The sequence below is a fragment of the Phacochoerus africanus genome, chromosome 8 (genome assembly GCF_016906955.1).
Source record: "Phacochoerus africanus isolate WHEZ1 chromosome 8, ROS_Pafr_v1, whole genome shotgun sequence".
Taxonomy (NCBI): Eukaryota; Metazoa; Chordata; class Mammalia; order Artiodactyla; family Suidae; genus Phacochoerus; species Phacochoerus africanus.
Window position 1 is genome coordinate 91,476,799 of NC_062551.1, and position 21,328 is coordinate 91,498,126.

The following is a 21,328-nucleotide window of genomic DNA, read 5'->3' on the forward strand; positions in this document are numbered from 1 at the left end:
TTTTAGGGTAATTTGTTATGCAATAGGTAACTACAGGTAAATATTGAACAACACAAGTTTGAACTGCTCAGGTCTTCTTATATGAGATTTTTTTTTTCTTTTTCTTTTTTTTTGCTTTTTAGGGCTGTACCTGCATGGCATATGGAGGTTCCCAGGTAGGGGTCAAAAAGGAGCTACAGCTGCTGGCCTACACCAGAGTCACAGCCACACCAGATCCAAGCAATGTCTTCGACCTACACCTCAGCTCACGGCCAGGCCAGATACTTAACCCACTGAGAAAGGCCAGGGATCAAATCTGCATCCTCACAGATCCTAGTCGGGTTGAGCTGAGCCACGACAGGAACTCCTATATGTGGATTTTTTTCCATAGTAAATACTATAGTACTATACTATCCACAGTTGATCTAATGCATGGCTGCAGAACCATGGGTATGGAGGGACTGAGTATACGGAGGGCTGACTCTAAGTTATACACAGATTTTCAACTGCATGGAGGGTTGATGACCCAACCCCTGTGTTACTCAAGGGTCAACTGTAATATACTTGAATTAATGAGTCATCCTACAAACCAATATAAAATAGAAGATCTGGAGTTCCCATTGTGCCTCGGGTTCCCATTAAGAACCTGACACAGTGCCTGTGAGGATTCGGGTTTGACCCCTGGCCTGGCTCAGTGGGTTAAGGATCCAGCATTGCTGTGGCTGTTGCGTAGGCCAGCAGCTGCAGCTCTGACTCAACCCCTAGCCTGGGAATTTGCATACGCCACAGGTGCAACCATTAAAAATTACATAAGTAAATAAAATGCAATAAAATAGAAGATCTAATCTAGATTGGCATCAATAAATATCTAAAGTCGTGTACACGTGGTATAACTATATCCATGTCAGAGCCATCTAAGGATACTAACTCAGTCTTTTACAATCAGGCCCCCCTTCAAGGAAGTGGTGGCTTCAGGGCAGACCGAGTAGGTGAGTGTGTTTGTGTGAGTTTATGCCAGACTGAGGGACCCCTGAGGAGAGACACCCTCACACCCACTTCCCCATAGCCCCCCCATGAGACTGCTGGCCATAGCAGCCTGAATGTCTCCTTCCAGTGTCTCTCCCCACACCCACCCCCCTAGCCCAAAACCCGCTCAAAAGGGGGATTCAGATAGCGTGGAAAAGAGGCTACCTAACAACAGGTAAAATAGAAACACAAGAAATGCTTTTTTTTTTTTTTTTTTTTTGCTTTGTATGGCCTCACTCACAGCATATGGAAGTTCCCAGGCCAGGGGTTGAATCGTGGCTGCAGCTGCCAACCTCCACCACAGCCACAGCCACACAGTCAAGCCGCATCTGCAACCTACACCACAGCTCACAGCAATACTGGATCCCTAACCCACTGAGTGAGGCCAGGGATCGAACCCAAGTCTCATGGATATTGGTCAGATTCTTAATCCACTGAGCCAGAGCAGGAACTCCCATGACATGCATTTCTTTGCCCCGGTTCATTCATCCTGGTTGGTCCAGAGGCCAGGTTCACACTCAACATGCAAGATTGAGACACAAAGTCCCCAGGGCCATTGCTTCAGCTTCATTCCCTATACCTTTCACCTACCCACCCACACGTGTTGCAGATAGGGAGACAGAGGGCCAGAGGCAGTGTCAGTGACTTCCATGTCACTACTTACCCATCAGGATCTTGCATCCTCTTGGCTCCCAAAAGCAAAGCAGGGAGCTCAACTACCTTAGTCCTTGGTTCTCCCCAAAATTCACCTGCTCTCCATCTCATGGAGCCTCTGCTAGAGCCTCTCAACCCTGTTTAGAGGGCCATGCAATGACAGAAGAGGGTATGGCCCAGCATCCTAAGAGCTTCCAGTGGCTGGGCTAACACTGCTCATTGTCCACCAAAGCTGAACTGTGGCTCCTGCCAGCCAAGGCAGTCTGATTTCAGGGAAATGGACCAAATGAATTTGACATCCAGTGTTGCTAAAGCCAGAGAGACACAGCAAGTAGAGGCACAGAGAGGGAAGTAAGATTTTCCCCAACAGCCTTGGAACATCTATCCATTCCTTGCAAGCTTAGAAAGCACACATTCCTTTTCTTTTTTCTTTTATTGAAGTATAATTGACATATGACATTATATTAACACAGATTCCTTTTCATCAGACGCTTATGTCGGCATGGTTTGCAACAGTTCCTTTGCAGTGGTGAGGTACGATTTGTTTGGAACTGGTATTTTAGAATTCCCATTCTCCTGGTCTTCACAGGGTTCTGCCATTGTCATCTCCCTCATCCCCATCTCCCGTGTGCCCCAAGACCGAGTTCAAAAGGGACAGTGCCCTAGCTTCTCTGATCCTGCCCCCATCCCTGCCATGGCCTCAGTCAACCATCCCAGCTCCCTTCCCTGACATCAAGTTCCTACCAACTGCCCTGACAAAACTGCAGCCAAAAAGCCATGGCAGGCCAGAGCAGCCACCTAACTTCCCTCAGCATATCCACCATCAGGGACAATAGCCTTAGCAGAGCAAGGCCTGGGGGAAGTAAAGGGGAGGGATAAGGAGAGGTGGCCTGAGCAATCCCAAGAGAATGGATCAGCCACAGCCTTGGGATAAATCAGAGCAGGCTAGCCCTCTCCAAAGGGAGCATTAGGACCCTGCGGAGAAAAAAGGCTACTGTAGGCCATGGGTAACACAGGGCGTGGATGGACATCCTACATATGCAATGAACATATATTTGCACACCTACTTGTGAGTCAGCCTGAAAATACACGTTCCGAATATAGTTCTCCCATGCCTGCACCTTTTACACATGGACCCCTACACATAGGCCTGCGCACACAAGGGCTCACTCACAAACACCCACCACAAATCTGTATACTCGAACTCACTCATATGTAAACACACATCTTTTGTATATATATCTTCACTCATGCACATATTCACACACTGTGGGGGTACCCTTCCACACAGGCATACAAATTTACTCCCTCTCACATACATACTATACATACACATATGTACATACTCACGCGTAGGCCTGCACAAAAGTTAGCTTGTGTGTCCATACAGCACACGCGCTGAGGCCCAGGTGCTGATTCACACATCTCTGGGCACATCTGCCTAAATGTTAGCACTGACACACTTGTTTATGCTTCCGGCACTCATGCCAGCAAATAACCCGTACTTGCTTGTGCACAATTACACACATGCCTGCAAATATATACATATACTCTTGCACCCCTATACAGGAACCCCCTTAGCCCTGGTCCTGGGGCCTGGATGGTGCTGCCCTCTGATGGAGACAGCGGATAAGCTCCTTCCTGTTGTCTAGAATGGTGTCGAAGCTCTCCTGCAGACGGGTCTGCTGGTCAACCAACTGGTGCTGCAGGCCCCGGATCCACTGGAGCAGGGCCAGGCGACGGTACATCACCAAATGCACATGGTGCTTCTCCTTCTCCTGCTCTTTGTAGCGCTCTTGAGCCTGCAGCTGCTGCACAGCCTGGGCCACCGAGGGCAGAAGGGGATCTGGAGGGCCAGGGCCCAGTGGGGTCCCACAGGCAGGCTCAGGACTGCAGCTAGAGCTGTCAATGCTCAGGGAGCTGCTGGCATAGCCATTGTCCTCTAGCGGGGAGCAGACTGTGCCGGCACCGCCCATCTTCTCAGGCCCAGCTCTGGGGATCTCTGCCCCCTCCGGTGGGCATCGGACCTCCCCTTCAGGGAGTCCAGGAACCTGGAAGCCCTGGTTGTCAGAGGGCAACCTGGAGGAGCTCCTCATCACTTTGGGCTCCACTTGGCCTGGCATCTCGTGCCAATTCTCATTGGCATCCTTGGCACTCGCCATGAAGTTGGAGTTACTGTCTGCTTGAAGCTCGGGCGGACATACTGCAGGAGGCGGGCCCCCCAGGAACTGAGCCCCCTCAGCAACCCCTGGCTGGACGGCAAACATCTGGTCTGTAAAGGGAAGCAGAAGAATGTAGTCAAAGCAGGATGGTGTGGGTTGCTGAGGTTGAGACAACCTGGCCACAGGACAAGGCTTCTCCTTCTCAGCCCCTTTCCCTCCACTCTGGTAACACCTTCTTTTGCAGTCTTCCTCCTCCCTCTCTGACTGCCGATTTTCCGTCTCCTCACAGGGTTTTCCCTTAGCCCTGGGAGGCAGCTTGTCTTCTCTTAATGCACTTCTTCCCAAATGACCTCATGCTCTGCTGTAGCTTCAAGGACAACCATGTGTTGGGGCACTCAGATCTGTCTCCAGCCCAGACCCGACTGCTACCAAATTCTGCAACCAAGCCTGGGGTCCTCAAGTTCCCCATGTCCAGACCAGCTCTCCCCGTTCCGCAGCAAGACGGCCCCACTCTCCAGTCCGTCACTGTAGCCAAGAATCAAGAACAGCCTGGACCCCTCACTTGCTTCATTCCCTCCTCACTAGCCATCAAATTCAGACAATTCTTTCTCTTAAAAACCTCAGAGAGACACAGAGAGGGAAAGAGAAAGAGAACGTGCGTCTGTACATACATCTCCCCTCGCTTTCACTTGGTTAGGGCTGTTTCTGGATTACTGACTGTTGTGGCCTTTTCGCTGATCTCTCTGCCTCTAGTTAAAAATGTAACTTTGGGGAGTTCCCGTTGTGGCGCAATGGTTAACGAATCCGACTAGGAACCATGAGGTTGCGGGTTCGATCCCTGCCCTTGCTCAGTGGGTTAACGATCCGGCGTTGCAGATGTGGCTCGGATCCCGCGTTGCTGTGGCTCTGGCGTAGGCCGGTGGCTACAGCTCCGATTCGACCCCTGGCCTGGGAACCTCCATATGCCGCAGGTGCGGCCCAAGAAATAGCAACAACAACAACGACAAAAAAAAAAAAATGTAACTTTGGGAGTTCCCATGTGGCACAGTGGAAACAAATCTAACTAGTAACCATGAGGTTGCAGGTTCGATCCTTGGCCTCACTCAGTGGGTTAAGGATCCAGCGTTGCCGTGAGCTGTGGTGTAGGTCACAGATGCTGCTCAGATCCTGTGTGGCTGTGGCTGTGGCTGTGGCTGGCAGCTGTAGCTCAGATTTGACCCCTAGCCTGGAAACCTCCATATGGCAGGGTGCGGCGCTAAAAAGCAAAAAAAAAAAAAAAAAGTAAATTTGTCAGGGCTCCCCCCCACAAACTCTGGCTAAACCCCTTATGGCCTACAAGGCCGTGCTTCATCTGGCCCCTGCTCACCGCTCCAGAATTGCTTCTTGCCACTCTGCCCCTCCCACCACCCCAAACTGCTCAGAGATCTCAGGACACACCATTATTCTCTTTACACAATTCCCTTGGCCTACACTACCCTTCCTCTCCCCTTCCCTCCAAACTCCTCCCTTTGCCATCCAGACAATTCCTTTTTGTACCTCAAAACTCAGCTCTAATAGCCCCACCTCTCTAAGCCATCTGGATATTCTCCCCACTGCCCAATAGACACTAACACAGCTAACTGTGCCTTCCTCTGAATCCCCACTGCCCTGGGTACATGCTGTCTTACCCATGCTTGTTTCTTTTCTTTCTTTTTTTTTTTCTGTCTTTTTGCCATTTCTTGGGCTGCTCCTGTGGCATATGGAGGTTCCCAGGCTAGGGGTCGAATTGGAGCTGTAGCTGCAGGCCTATGCCAGAGCCACAGCAACGCGGGATCCGAGCTGCGTCTGCAACCTACACCACAGCTCACGGCAACGCCGGATCCTTAACCCACTGAGCAAGGCCAGGGATCAAATCCACGACCTCATGGTTCCTAGTCAGATTCGTTAACCACTGAGCCATGACGGGAATTCCCATGTTTGTTTCTTGATGGTCAGTAAATGTCTATTCAAGTTTTTGGGGTTTTGCTTTTTTATCTGTCTTACAATAGCAGCTTCCACTTCTGGCTCTGTGACTAGAGATAGAATTCCTCTATATATCTTCCATCATATTCAGGAGCCAGTATGGAGCCTGGCACTAACCAGGTACAGTCGATCCTTGCCGAGTGAGTGTGTGAATGGGGGAGGGGGACTGCAGTGGGATATCTATGCTCAGGAAGACCCCAACAACAGTAGCAGAGACTACAGCTGATGCCTAGGTTCGCCCCTCTGCTCAGAGAGGAACCCCCTCCCCCACTAACAAGCCTCTCTCCCCTGACCCGGCCCTTTGAAGCCTCCATGTCTAGCACAATCCTGGTGCCCCTGCCTCTAGCTTGCTCCATCCTGAGGCCCTGGAAAGAAGGCATGCCCCATTATTCTTCCTCCCCAACAACCGACCTCTCCCAAAATTAGTGTTTACTTGACGAGCGCTTTCTGTTGACCATATATTACTAGGATTTGAAAAAGTGGGGGTTCAGTAAGAGTGAGGGATAGTGTAAGTGGAGGGAGCAGGGACCCTTCCCACATTCAGTAATGGGAAGAGGTCCTAGGAGCAATGGTTTAGGGACAGTACCTTTGTAACCTACACACTCCATCCTGTTAAGCAGAGGGCTTGGAGATCTTCCTGGCCCAATGTTTTTTTTTTTCTAAACTTGGGCGGGGGCCGTGAGGGAAGCTGGGATGAGTGGAGGTGGTACTAAGAATCGCGGGGTTCTCAGAGACGGTAAAATGGGAATGGAGACAGCCCAGGATCAGGTTTCTCTCCAAGCTAATTAGCAATTTGCTGAGGTGGGGCGCTCTGTAAGGGTGGGAGGAGGCAGCCCCCCTTCCTGCCTAGCCTTGAGGGGGTGGGGGAAGGAGACTACCCCGGGAGACCGAGGATACTGACGGCCCTTCCTTAATCTCCCCCAAAGAGGCAGCTGGGCCGAGGCTGCGACCCCCGCCCCCTGCGGCAGGGGTCCAAACCCTCCCGCTCCGGGCCCCCACTCACGGCCTGGAGGCGCCGGCCCGCCCAGCTAGCTCTCTTCCGAAGGCCCGCGGCGGGAACTCTTCCGTCGGGGTCGTGGGGGCGGGGGGAATCCCTTGGCCTGGGTGTCCACGCGGGCAGGGGCGTGGGTGCGGGTTTTCGTGCCGCGCTCCCACCCAGGCCCGGACTGCGGAGTTGCGCGGCGTCAGCGCGGCGGGGCGGGGCGGCCAGGCCCACGTGGGCCGGTTCGGTTTTCCGCGGAGCCGCGCGAGGGCCGGAGCGCTGGAACCGCCTCCTGAGCCTTCGGCACCTTTGACCCAGCCCTTGCAGATTCTGTTTTATTTCATAACTGCATTCACAGGATCCCTCCGATCGGTTTGCCTCACTGCACATTCAGTGACATTTTCAGAATGAAAATCTGATCATGTCTCCACCTTCCTGCCTAAAACCATTCAATGGCTTCCGCATTGCAGGCTAAATCCTTAGGGCAGCAGCCCTGGGGCTCTGAGCATCCTGCTTCACCTCTGCGGCTTCAGCCTGTGCCCTCGTCTCTGCAGCTGGGCTTCACGCCCCTTCTGCCACACTGTTCTCTCTGCCGAAAATTCTCTCCCCCATCTCATATTTCCGATCTCTTCTCAGAAAAACCTCTAACCTCCCAGATCAGATTAGTTCCCCCTTTTTATGTTATCCTCCAGGGTGTTTTGTTGCTTTTCTTAATAGCAGCTATCACCATTTAAAGTTATATGTTTCTTTTGTGCTTATCTGATTAAAGTCATTTAATGAACAGAGTAATTGCTGACTCTATTGATAAAACCGAAAAGCACTGGCTGTTGTTAAGGAGAGGCAGCCCCAGAAAAAAGTATGGGACAAATTTAGCCTTCAGGTCATAGGATCTTCCAGAAGATCCCTTCTACACCCTCACCTTTACTAGGCAAACCAAGCAATTGGCTATAACTTCCCCATGCTCCCCCCTCCCCCTGCCAATTAAAAACAAGCACAACTAGGAGTTCCTGTTGTGGCTCAGCAGTTAACGAACCTGACTAGTGTCCATGAGGACTACGGTTCGATCCCTGGCCTCGCTCAGTGGGTTAAGGTTCTGGCAGGCCATGGTGTAGGTCACAGACATGGCTAGGATCCAGCGTTGTTGTGGCTATGGTGTAGACCGGCAGCTACAGCTCCAGTTGGACCCCTAGCCTGGGAACCTCCATAAGCCATGGGTGCGGCCCTAAAAAAGACAAACAACAACAACAACAAAAACCCTCAACTAAACTAATATGGATTCATTTTTGAGTCGTAATACATTAAAAAATACCATTGTCTTTCCCCCTCCTTTCTTTTGCTTTTTTTTTTAAGAGAATTTGAGTCTGATCTCTATGATGAGGCATCCTCTTCCATTCCCAGCTTAATTCTAACTTCCCACTCTGCAACAGAGATTAAATGGCAAATTAAATCACACCAACACATCCTGTAAACAAAATAAAGGAAGTGGAAGAGAAAAATCATTTTATGATTAGGACAACTATTTTAAGAGAGAAAAGGAAATAAAACGGAAAAGGAAGAAGTAACTCAAGCTTTGGGTACTCCCCCAGCTAAAAATATATATGCGGAGGGAGTTCCCATTGTGGCATAGAAGAAACAAATCTGACTAGTATCCATGAGGATGTGGGTTTGGATGTGGGTTTGCCTCACTCAGTGGGTTAAGGATCCAGCCATGAGCTGTGGTGTAAGTCGAAGATGCGGCTTGGATGCCCACCTGCTATGGCTGTGGCGTAGGCTGGCAGCTGCAGCTCTGATTCAATCCCTAGCCTGGGAACTTCCATATGCCGTGGGTGTATCTCTGAAAAAAAAGAGCAAAAACCAAAAAAATGTATACACATGCAGAGACCTCTGTCCCATTTCTACATCAGGTCCTGAGGCCTAACTAGCCTCCCTTTCCCCTTAATCACTCTAAGTTCCCCTTACCTCCAGCTGGAGTTGTCTTCCCTAGGAAGTGACCCAAATCCTCACTTGTGAAGTCTCTGAGCTTTGGCAGTCTACAGTAATGCCGATCTCCCCATGTCACACAGCCACAACATTGTTTGATTGTTTGGTGGGCCCTAGACAGCTCCTCCTGCCTCTCCTTCCAGCCCCGTCTCTCCCAGCTCTAACTAGATGGGTCAAATGGGAGCCTGATGAGTCCAGAAACAGGACTCCTGCTCTAGGTGAGTCAGACTCCTTCTCTAGGACTTTCTGAAATAAAATGAAAGGAAGACAAACAGGGAAGATGTGAGCCCAGGGCTGTAGCAATCACATTCCCTGACAAGCAGAAGTCAGTCTGTAGAAGGAGAAATTAGTGTTGACATACAGACACAGAAAGATAGAAGGCCTGGTGATAGTCCTGTTCCTGTTTCCTGAAGCCCTTGTATTCCTTGCAATAAGCCTCTTATTTTGCCAAGCCTAATTTGAGTGGAATTTCTTTCACTGTAAAACAACAGAATCCTGAAATTTTATTTATTTATTATTTATTTATTTATTTATTTTGGTCTTTTTAGGGCCAATCCATAGCATATGGAGGTCCCCAGGCTAGAGGTTGAATCGGAGCTGTAGCCACCAACCTACACCACAGCCACAGCAATGCCAGATCCGAGCCACGTCTGCAAACTACACCACAGTTTGGGGCAAAGCCAGACCCTTAACCCACTGAGCAAGGCCAAGGATCAAACCTGCGTCCTGACAAATGCTAATCAGATTCATTTCCACTGAGGTACGACAGGAACTCCAGAATCATGATTAATACAAGAGCACAAAGCAGTCCCCTGGGTCCCACTTGCACACCTCTCGGCCCTCATTAAGTAGTAGCAATTCTCTTTCCCCTTGATAGCCATTACCAGTCCAGACTACAGTGTGGCCTCCTTTCTTCTATTCCTGTAGTATTATGAGGAGCCCAAAATGCAGTGGAATCATATTTGTGTTCCTTAGTTAGAGACATTTCTCCCTAGATGCTAAAACCTCCTGAACTGCAGAACCCAGACTGTCAGAGACAGGAAGCAAACTCTTTGAGAATGTCATTGGGTACAATCATAATGTGCAATACCCACCTCGATCTCTTCCCAAGTATTCTGGCTACAAAACCCAAAGAATTATATATTGACCGTTGATTTAAAGCCTATATTATATTCAGCATGCAGTAACCTGACCTTGCCGAGTCATCAGTTGGTCACTCTGTTATTCTATAACACTGGTTATTTCTGAATAACATATACCTGGTAAATAAAGTGAATTCCAAGGGCATCAGGGTATAGCCTCTCTTTTCTTAGTCAAGGGTACGTTATGTGGGATACTCTAGCACCGTATAACTAATGCAGTAAGTGCTCAGACAGTGGTCCTGGGCACGCCATGATTTTCAGAGAGCAAGGAAGCCAAGGGCATCTGTGGCCACAGAAAAGCATTTGTATAGATGTCTGGTATTCAGTCACCAGAGGATTCCTCAGTCCAGATGCCAGGGAATCAGTCATTCCAGAAGAAGGGCTCTTTGTGGCTGCGTCCACCCAGCTACATAGGTTGCAAGGACTTAATTGGCAGGGGGATAGAACAGAAATCACCAGAGATGGACAGTACCAACCCAAGCAGAGTTCTGCAGCAGGCCAGCCCATCATGATGATCTAGCAGTGGGCAGTGCATCGATATCTTGGTAAGCAGACAGATATCACAGCCAAGATTGGCTAGCAGTGAGTAGCCAGATCCAGGCCCTGGGGGCCTGGGGTGTCAGGCAAGGAGACAAGGGAAGATGAGAGGAGTTTCTACTCCATGAAATAGGATGGCCATAGGAGTTCCTCTATAGTTGGATAATTTCTCGATGTTAGTACTCCCAGGAAGAGACAGGTAGGGTCAAGATGTTTCAGTCTCAAAGATTTTGCCCCTTCCCATCCATTCATTCATGTTTAGCACACAGCTGCAAAGGGCTGCCTCAGGTACTGTGCTGAGGATTCAGAGCAGAATCCGAATTGGTGGTGGCCTTGGGGAGCTCTCTGTTTGGATAGAGAAATATCAAAAAGTGCGCTATACAATGTGACAGGCCCTGTAACAGAGCTAGAAGGGAAGAGTAATGAGCACAAAAGAGGATAAGGCAAGGCTTCACAGAGGCGATATCTGAGCCAGGCTTTGAAGGATGAATAGAAGTTCACCAAAAGAAAGTAGAAGAAGGGAGTGCCCATCGTGGCTCAGTGGAAACAAATCTGACCGGCATCCATGAGGACACATGTTCGATCCCTGGCCTTGCTCAGTGGGTTAAGGATCCGGCGTTGCCATGAGCTCTGGTGTAGGTCGCAGACGAGGCACGGGTCCCCCGTTGCTTTGGCTGTGGTGTAAGCTGGCAGCTGCAGCTCTGATTAGACTCCTAGCCTGGGAACCTCCATATGCCTTGGGTGCAGCCCTAAAAAGACAGAAAGAAAGAAAAGAAAGAAGGAAGGAAGGAAGGGAGGGAGGGAAGGGAAGGAAGGAGGGAGGGAGGGAGGGAGGAAGGAAGGAAGGAAGGAAGGAAGGAAGGAAGGAAGGAAGGAAGGAAGGAAGGAAGAAAGAAAGAAAGAAAGAAAGAAAGAAAGAAAGAAAGAAAGAAAGAAAGAAAAAAGAAAAAGAAAGAAGTTAGGAGAAGGCAGAGGAAACTGGATGTGGTGTGTGTGTTCAGAACATGTTCCGATAACGTGGAGGAGGCTGGTGTGTCTGGAGTTTGGGAAGAAGTGGAGATGGGAGATGAGGCTGGAGGATAACATTGGCCAAGTTGTGAAAGGCCTTGACCACCACTCTAAGGAACTTGGGCTTCACCCTGTGGACAGCAGGGAGACAACTGAGGAAGCCCCCAAAGCTTCCACCTCAGAACAAAGCGCAGGCATCTCGTCCTGGGGTACAAGCTACGCGGCGACCTGCTTTCTTTTCTTTCTCTGAGCTCATATTGTCTGTCAACTTCCCACATGGCTTTGGGAACTTGTGCAAAGCAAAGCATTTTAACCTTTCTAGGTTAAATAACAATAACATGTCTTGAACATTGTTAAATAACATTAAAATTCAGAACACTGTTTCTTGGGCACTCAAGGCCGGGCACAGCCCTGGAGGAACTTTGATGTACCTGAGAGCCCTTAAGGACAGATTAGAAAGAAAACCATTCCCCAGAATTAGCTCATCTCAGGAAAGGAAGACCTCGCAGCTGCTGGTGACCTAGTTGTTTTGTTCAGCTATTTTTCCACCACCTCTTAAAGGTAAAGTGCCACTCTAGTCGCTCCAGAAACTGCTGTGTGATCGCCGTAGGTAAGACATGCCCATCCTCTACGCCCCCAGCGTGGCTGTTTTCTCAGCTGTAAAGTGAGGGGGAGATACATCCAATCTGAAGTTTTAAGGCTTTTTCTTTTTTTTTTTAAGCCTTGGAATCATCTTTTTACACTAAAATCTTTGGAATATTCCCAGTTTGAGATCTCTCCTGTCCTGAACCCTCCACCCTGAGCAGATCCCATGGGGCTTCCCAGGAAGCTTTTTTTTTTTACTTCATTTTTTTTCTTTTTAGGGCTGCCCCTACAGCATATGGAAGTTCCCAAGCTAGGGGATCAAATCAGAGCTGCAGCTGCCGGCCTACACCACAGCCATTGCAATGCAGGATCCAAGCTGCATCTGCGACCTACACCACAGCTCACGGCAACCCCTGACTCTTAACCCACTGAGTGAGGCCAGCAGGGTTGGCTACTGCTGAGCCATGACGGGGGAACTGCCCCCCGGGAAGCTTTTAAAGCTCAGTGGGGCAGTTCCAAATCCACTGCTCCACGTGAACCTAGGAGATGAATTTCTCTACCCCTCTCCCCATCCTCCCTGAAGGGAAAAACGAGAAACCGAGGGGTGTTTTGGATAAGCTGGAAGCATGAAAGGTAGTATAGACTTTCTCCCCAATGCACCCAAGTGGTGCATGGCCTCTTTTCCGCCAGGAGTTCAGAGAAGCCAAATCCAAGGTTCCAGAGCCCACAACAGAGGGAGCGTGGTAGAGAAGCTGATCAGAAGGGGGAATGAGAGAAGGGAGTGCCTGTTCCACCCCCTTCCTAGCAGCTGCCTCCAAGTGGGCTCCGTAATCCCCAGGCCCTCTCCCCTACCCCACCCTCTGGCCGCCCACCTCTCCTCCACCCACCCATTCATCAGTAGGAGGGAGTGGTATCAGCACAGCCTTTCAGGGCCTGACAGGTCCTTTCTGGGTGCCCCCCACATGTAACCACTTAACCTCCAGCACAAAGGGCCAGGCTGAATGGGCTTGGAGCCAGTGGCTCGTGCGAAGGGGGCTGCCTCAATAGGATTTGGGGAGCTGGGTGTATAAACCGCTCTGCTCCAGCAGCCCTCAATGGAGGACCTGGAGTCGGGGCATGTGCCGAGGGGAGGAGCCCGGCAGCTGCATCCCGCCCCTGAACAATGATTTATTCATTCTCCTGGCATACACAGAGAAAACAGGCTGGGGGAACGTGGCCCCACAAATCGCCCTTGGCCTCAGCTGATTCCCACGGCAATCAGGCAATCACCATGGCTCAGAGTGCCCCCCTCCCACTTGCAATTTATTGCCTAAAGCCTGCCCCTCTTCTTCCCTCTAAGGAAGCAGAGTACAGGATGGGAGGCCTCTAGTAACCTGAGGGTCAGGCAGATATGCTCTTTGTTTGAATAGGCTCCATTCAATCTCAATCTCATGCTCTGAAAGCTTCCTGGTTAGGTTTTCCTCACACCCATTTCTCAGCCAGAGAAACTCTGGCAGGGAAAAGAAAAAAAAAAAAAAAAGGCTTATAGCTTGGTCTGTGTAAGGACTGCAGCAGGGGAAGGGCTGAGAAAGAAGCAGCAAGTTGGGGAGCCTCTCCTCGAAATAACTGACCAGTAAGGGGAATGCAAGTAAAGGCTTGCTGAGGAGTTAATGGCATCCTCTGGGCACATCTGGCTCCAATTGCTAGAAGAATCTTTGGGAGAACTTTGGGTAGAATGAAGACAGATAAGCAAATCCGGTAAATCCAGGAGACTCAAAACAAACAAAAAATGTCAGGTGGGTAGGTGGTTTCAAGGAGCTAAACTGTCACAAGAATAAATCCCCTCTTGCCCTCTCACCTCCATATCTCATGTCACCAGAGCAGGATCACACAGAAAAAGCATCATAATAAATAAAACTAAAAAAATCAATAATGTTAGCCGAACAGGGAGAACCAGATGGAAGTGACCATCCTCAGACTGGCCCCTGGGCCTCCTGGCCCCAAGTTCATAATTACCTTGTCACGCAGAAAACAAATCTGTTGTGGATGGTGAGTGTGGAGACATGGGAGATTCTGGGCAAAGAGGTGGCCCGCTGAGGAGGGGAAGGGGTCCGCATTAGGAAGACAGATTGGCCTTGGCACTGGGGTGGGAGATGGCTATTTTGAGACTGACAAAACCAAGGCCTAGACAGTTTCCCAAAGTTTTCTTCCCCTAGAAGGGTGGGCACACTAAGGGAGGTGCTCCTGCCTGATACTGGAGGTGGGAAACTGGAGGGAGACAGGAAAAGAGGCAAGCCCACTGCCCTGAGCCTCAGGAGGACGGGTTGCCATGCTGCTGCTGCCCTCTGGTGGACATGAAAGGCAGCACTGACACCTCCAATGCTGGAAACAAAAGCTGAAAACTGCAAAGGAGTCTCTGTCCAAAAGCCTTGGCCTCCAGGACCAGCACACTCACAAGTCGGATTCCCCATGAAGCAGACTTAGACAGTTTAGGGTGCAGGATATTTACTAAGAAGTGCCTTTGGGATCGTCTGTGGAAGGGAGGGGAGGGTAGCTGAATTAGCATACGGATTTGTGGTATACTTGGTTGACCCCTCAGGGAGCTCTGAAACGAGAATAGGCCCTTTAGAATTTTCCTGAAATGAGCTAACATGGCTAGGCCTTTACAATCCTGTCACCACTGGATGTGGGCTGTGCTGGAAAGGGGCACGGGCATGGGGTAAGTCATTCTCTGCAGCTGAGGCAGCATCCCCTCACTGAAGGCCATCTGCAGCTGGGCCAGCAACCTTCACTAAAGGGGATAGGGTGTGCATTGTGGGGTCTACCCCACACACCACAGATGCTTGTTAAACATGTGTTAAAGGAATGGCAGGGTTAGGTCGTGCCTCAGGCTTCAGGCTCAAAAGGACAGCTCACCGGCCTCAGTTATTCCATCTGCTATACACTGACCTTTGGAAATGGTCAACGGACACTTAATGCTCCAGTTCATGAGTTAATTCATTCAACAGGCATTCATTGAGGTTTACTCTCTGCTGAGCCTGGAGGCAGACACTTTACAGGTTTTTCAGGTTTAATCTCGCAACTGTGGAGCTAGTATTAACTCAGATTATACAGATGACAGCAAGTTATTAAGTGGCTTTCACAGTCCAACGACACTTTAAAAAAATTACACTCACGATGGGACGAGTGCTTTTGCTACTGCCCAAGATTCTTCAGGCCAGAAAGGGTCTTGGCTCTGTTCTGTGAGTATGCATGTGTGTATGCAGAAAGGGATCCCTCTATGCTTTCAGCCAGAACATTTCCTTTGTTGCAGCCAAAAGTCAGGCTTCCATAGCCACCCACTTCAATTCCTTCCTAATAATGATGCTGCCCAGGGGTAATAGAACCACAAGCTTTAAGAATTCCTGCTCTGGGAGTTCCCATTGTAGCGCTGCAGGCTAAGAATTTGACTCGTATCCATGAGGATGCAGGTTCAATCTCTGGCCTCGCTCAGTGGGTTAAAGGATCCAGCACTGACACAAGCTGTGGCATAGGTCTCAGGCATGGCTCAGATCTGCCACAGCTGTGGCATAGGCCAGCAGATGTAACTCCGATTCAACCCCTAACCTAGGAACTTCCATATGCTGCAAGTACAGCCCTAAAAAAAAAAATCCCTGTTGTAGCTGCAGAGCTAGGTCCTTCCCTGGATATTTAATGGACAGACAACCTTTAACTCCCAGTGTTCTTTGCCCATGTCTTTATCAGAAATTTATGAAAGAAAAAAAAAGAAAGAAAAGAAAGTCATGAAAGGGTAAGTTCTTCCCTTAATGTCTAACTTCCATAACTGCTGCGATCATTTTGGGATGATAACATTGAAGGGACAAGAGGTAGATCAGGTTTCTGCTCCAGAAGCCTCTGTAACCCGGGACCTCTCACTAACCCAGTGGCTCTGTGGGAGGAAGTGAAGGCAGGAAAGCTAGGGAAAACTGTTAGCTGCTGTTCTGCTATAGCCCTGACATGTCCTCATCCTTGGCCAATTAATTAAACCTTTCAGCACTCCCAACCACCAACGTAAAGCTTTTAGTTTTCTCATTTAGATTGCAATCATCAAGAACTTGAAGGAAAAAGAGGGCAGGGGGGAAGCTTGGAAGTTATGTAGCAATTTCCAGGTCTGACGACAGAGACATAAAGTAATCTCAATACTCCTCACCCCCTCCTAACCACCCCCTCAACACACACACTCATAAGCCTTTCCTCCTGGGCCCCCAGAACCTAATTTTTCATGTTTGGAAAACCCAGATGATTTTTGCCTGGGTCCATCTGGTTTTCCAAATAACCTGTCTTTTTGATAAATAACATAAGTTAAATTAGATAAGACAAACAAAGAGAGGGGTGGGCAGTCAGCTTTTTTCCATTCTTCAGCCACTGAGAAAAAGAGATGGGGGCTGAAAAACCTATAGGACTCACTCTAAATCCTGCCTCTGCACCTTCCACCCTTTGGACAGGGCCCTGTGATTCTGCAGCCTGGAGCTGGGAGCTGCCTCTGCACCCTCACCTCCATCCCACCAGTCATCAAGAATGCTAGACTGTGGTTCCTTCTGAAATGAGTGAAAAGAACCCAGGTGTCCAGCTCCATAGCTTTCTCTGATCACCCTTAGGCTGTAGCTACTTCAACTCCCCTTTCCCCATTATGTATCCACCACAGGGAAGAACTAGATCAATAAACTGAAAATGAAAAATCTTTCAGGTGAGAGAAGAGAGGAGAGGAAGAGGGGATGGGGAAGATATGGACAGTACAGACGAAGATGATTCGACTACTAGGGACGGAGATCTGGTACCTGGGTCTCAAAAGGTGACACTACCATACACAAAGCCATGCCTATTTCCCCAACTTACTACCATCCAGGCACACCAGCAGACCTCCAACCCTGCCCACTCTCACAAGGCCAGGCAGAGAGCTAGCCTCCACAGGTGCTGGCACGGGCCCCTGGGCTGGCGGCTGTGGCGCTTTGGTGAGGCTTGGCCTCTCCTTCCCACTCAGCCAGACTGTAATGAAGCATCAGATCCACCCCTTGCTCAGCAACAGGTTAGTTAGCATTAGCACAGCCTGTTAAATGTGCTGAATAAGCTCCCATTAATCCATGCCTTGGATCCTAACCAGAGTGCCCTGTTAGTTAAACCAAACCATTTCATTTTAGCCTCATTTTTAAGTTGAGGAAAAAAGATCAGAGAGAATAACTTATTCCAAGGTCACGCCACTTGTAAGCTGCAGAGTAAGGACTCAAGGTCTCACATAACAACCACCTCTATCCAATCCCACACTAGAAAGCATCTGTGTGAGCCATTCTGTTCCAAGCTCTTCACCATGAGCTCTTTCAGGCCTCCAATTACTCACTGCTCAGCAAATACTTATTGAATAATTCTAAGTGCCAGGCATGGTGTTACCTGAAACATACATTAAAAAAAAACAAAACACAATAGATATAGTCTCTGCTTTCATAGAATTTAGTCTAAAGGAGAAAGCAGACCTAAACAAACATTAAAATGTTATGGTGCCAAACTGTGATAGAAGGCCCAAAAGATAAAAAAAAAAAAAAAAAGGAGTTCCTGTTGTGGCACAGTGGGTTAATGATCTGGCTTGTTTCTGTGGAGGCTCAGGTTTGCTCCCTAGCCTGGTGCAGTGGGTTAAGGATCCAGCGTTGCTGCAGCTGCAGCTGTGGCATAGGTTGCAGCTACGGCTCAGATTTGACCCCTGGCCTGGGAACTTACATATGCTACAAGGGGTGGCCAAAAAAGAAAAAAAAAATTTTTTTTTTTTTTTTTTTTTAAAGAAAGAAAAAGGGAGTTTCTATCATGGCTCAGCAGTAATGAACCTGACTATGATCCATGAGGATGTGGGTTTGATCCCTGACCTCACTCAGTGGGTTAAGGATCCAACGTTGCCATGAGCTGTGGTGTAGGTCGCAGACGCAGCTTGGGTCCCAAGTTGCTGTGGCTGAGGTGTAGGCTGGCAGCTACAGCTCTGATTCGACCCCTAGACTGAGAACTTCCACGTGTTAAGGGTACGAACCCAAAAAGACAAAAAAAAAAAAGGAAAGAAAAAGATAAGAAATTAACAGAGGTAACCTAATTAAGAAAGGGGTGGTAATGGAGGCATCTCTGAGGAAGTTAGATTTAAACTAACATGAGACAAAGGACAAGGGAGAAAATGTCATTTCAGTTAAAGGGAAGGCTGCTTTGGAAGGGCCTGAAGCTGAGTGTGATGTGAAGAGAGAACAGTGTTTAGGAGGCTGGCAGGCACAGCTCTATCATGAGGGTCTGGTAGGCCATGCGGAGTTTGAAATGAATTCTGAGTGCACTGGGAGACAGTGAGAGGGTTTGAGGGAGGGAGCGGCATCCTCCAACTTGATTATACAAATGCCACCCTTTGGCTGCTGTGCACAGACTGGTTGGAAGGGAAGCAAAAATAAGAATGGGGAGATAGGAAGACACTGCAACGAGAAATCATGGGAATAATCTTGGAATAGGGCATTGGCTTTGGAGGGGATTCAAGATGTAATCTGGAAGTAGAAATAACAGGATTTAGAGACTCTTTGATTATGGGTGTAAGGAAGGAGGGGTCAAGAATGTCCTTCAGGTTTCCAGCCTGAATGACTGGGTAGGTGGAGGTACCTTTTACTGAAATGGGAAACACAGGAGGAAGAGCAGATTTTTAGGGAAACCTAAAACCACCTTTTGGAGTTCCCTTGTGGCTTAGGTTGCTGCTATAGTGCAGGTTCAACCCTTAGCCTGGGAATTTTCACATGCTGTGGGCGCAGCCCCCCAAATATATGTGTGTGTATATTTATATATATTTATATATATATAAATTAAACCACCTTTTTAAAGATGTTGAGTTTGAGATGCTTATGAGACAACAGGCCTTTAAGGACTGGTCACAAAACATGATGCAGTTGTGGAGTTCCCATTGCGGCTCAGTGGTAGAGAACCCGACTAAGATTCATGAGGAGGCAGGTTTGACCCCTGACCTAGCTCAGTGGCTTAAGAATCCAGCGTTGCCATGAGCTGTGGTGTAGGTTGCAGACGTGGCTCGGATTTGGCATTGCTGTGGCTATGGCGTGGGCCGGCAGCTGCAGCTCTGATTTGACCCCTAGCCTAGGAACTTCCGTATGCCTTGGGTGCAGCCCTCAAAAAAACAAACAAACAAAAAAACATGATGCAGTTGTGATACTGATGAATCCATATGCTTGCAGAGTAGCACTCGACATAATACAGCCACATACATCTTCCAGCAAGCCTCACAGTGACTCAGAGACAGACAGGAATGACTATCTTCATTTTATAGATATTAATGAAGGCTCTGAATGGTGTGATAATTTTCATTCAAACTTTAACGGGCAATACTACATGCCAGGCCACATGCCAGGCCTGGACACAAAGGTAGAAGACAATACCGTCCCAGCAATGATATAATCAGATAGTATCATGACAATATTCCTCCCAGAAATACTCTCTCCTATTCTTAGGTATATAAGCCTCAGGAAGACCTAAGAGTTATCAGATATAACTCTGGGAGATAAAGCCTTGAAATACTCACTCTGAGCCATTAGAAATTCTCAAAGTAGGGTAGTTTGTAGAGAAGCAGTCAAGAAATTGCACAGGGAGCAGAGCACCTTGCCTCTACAGTGCTTTGGTGGGTATAACCCGATGTTTCATGGAAGAGACCCTAGTATGGCTTGTGCAGCTGTGGAGTGAATTAGCGAGGTCAGAGGCCTGTTTCAATCAAGTAAATATGGTTTGTCCCTATCCATCTCCAACACGAGGAGATGAAAGGACTGACGCTGAGCACCCTCATCCCAGACTCACGGGCTCCCATCCCTCCAAGTATGTGATTCCAAGCTGGTGAACCTGAGTCCTAGCAGGAGCCACAGCACAGGGCCTGGAGCTTCAGTTTCCTGATGGCTCAGGGCTTTGAGCACAGGGCTTAAGTCAGGTCATGATTCTCCATGCCAGTTACAAAGATCAAGGCTTAGCTTGCCTCCTGACCACTATATTGACATGGGAAAAAGTGACCCAGAGCTTAAGACTCAACTTTTATTTCTCTAAAGAGTGCTTCCTTTCTGGAATCTAGAACAGAAATCATTTGCTCCTAGATTTCTCAGGCACAGATTTTCTTTTTTTTTAATTATAGTTGATTTGCAATGTTGGCCAATTTCTGCCGTACAGCAGTAGCTCAGTCATACATATATATATATACATTCTTTTTTTATATTATTTTCCATCATGGTTTATCCCAGGAGACTGGATATAGTTCCCTGTGCTATACAGTAGGATTTTGTGGTTTATCCATTCTAAATGTAATAGCTTGCATCTGCTAACCCCAAACTCTCTCCCCCTTGACACCCACAAGTCTGTTCTCCATGTCTTTGAGTTTGTTTTTCTTTTTGCTTTTTTGCTTTTTAGGGCTGCACCCATGGCATATGGAGGTTCCCAGGCTAGGGGTCAAATGGGAACTGTAGCTGCTGGCCTATGCCACAGCCACAGCAACGCAGAATCTGAGCCACATATGTGACCTACATCACAGCTCAGGGCAATGCTGGATCCTTAACCCACTGAGCGAGGCCAGGGATTGAACCCGAAACCTCATGGTTCCTAGTCGGATTCATTTCTACTGCGCCATGACGGGAACTCCTCTGTGAGTCTGTTTCTGTTTTGCAGATAGGTTTATTTGTGCCATACTTTAGATTCTACATATACATGGTATCACATGGTATTTGTCTTTCTTTCTTCACAATAATGTCTAGCTGCATCCAGCTTGCTGCAAATGGCAGTATTTCATTCTTTTGTACTGCCAAGTAGTATTCCATTGATATATGTATCACATCATTGTAATCCATTCATCTGTCAATGGACATTTAAGTTGTTTCCATGTTTTGGCTACTGTGAGTAGTGCTTCTATGTACATAGGGGTGCATGTATCTTTTTGAATTATAGTTTTGTCCAAATATATGCCCAGGATTGGGATTGTTGGATCATATGGTAAGTCTATTTTCACTTTTCTGAGGAAACTCCATACTGTTTTCCAGAGTAGTTGTACCAATTTATATTCCCACCAACAGGGTAGGAGGGTTCTCTTTTCTCCACATCCTCACAAGCTTTTCTTATTTGTAGACTTGTGATAGTGGCCATTCTGACTGGTGTGAGATGGCACCTCACTGTAGTTTTGATTTGCATTTCTCTAATAATTAGCAATATTGAGCATCTTTTCATATGCCTACCAGCCATTTGTGTGTCTTCTTTGGAGAAATGTGTAT

At 48.3% G+C, this 21,328-nt stretch overlaps 1 protein-coding gene across 1 annotated transcript; it reads right to left on the bottom strand.

The window, feature by feature from the left end:
- Positions 1-2,073: 2,073 nt before the first annotated feature.
- On the bottom strand, positions 2,074-7,018 carry C8H1orf216 (chromosome 8 C1orf216 homolog). The gene is made up of 2 exons (XM_047793316.1): positions 6,826-7,018; positions 2,074-3,931 (listed from the first exon to the last, which is right to left on the bottom strand). Exon 2 carries the CDS (start codon positions 3,924-3,926, stop codon positions 3,237-3,239), a length of 690 nt encoding a protein of 229 aa, XP_047649272.1. The 5' UTR covers positions 3,927-3,931; positions 6,826-7,018; the 3' UTR covers positions 2,074-3,236.
- Positions 7,019-21,328: the final 14,310 nt, after the last annotated feature.

Coding starts and splice junctions, on each gene's coding strand:
- C8H1orf216 (XM_047793316.1), bottom strand. CDS start 3,926: ATGTTTGCCGTCCAGCCAGGGGTTGCTGAGGGGGCTCAGTTCCTGGGG.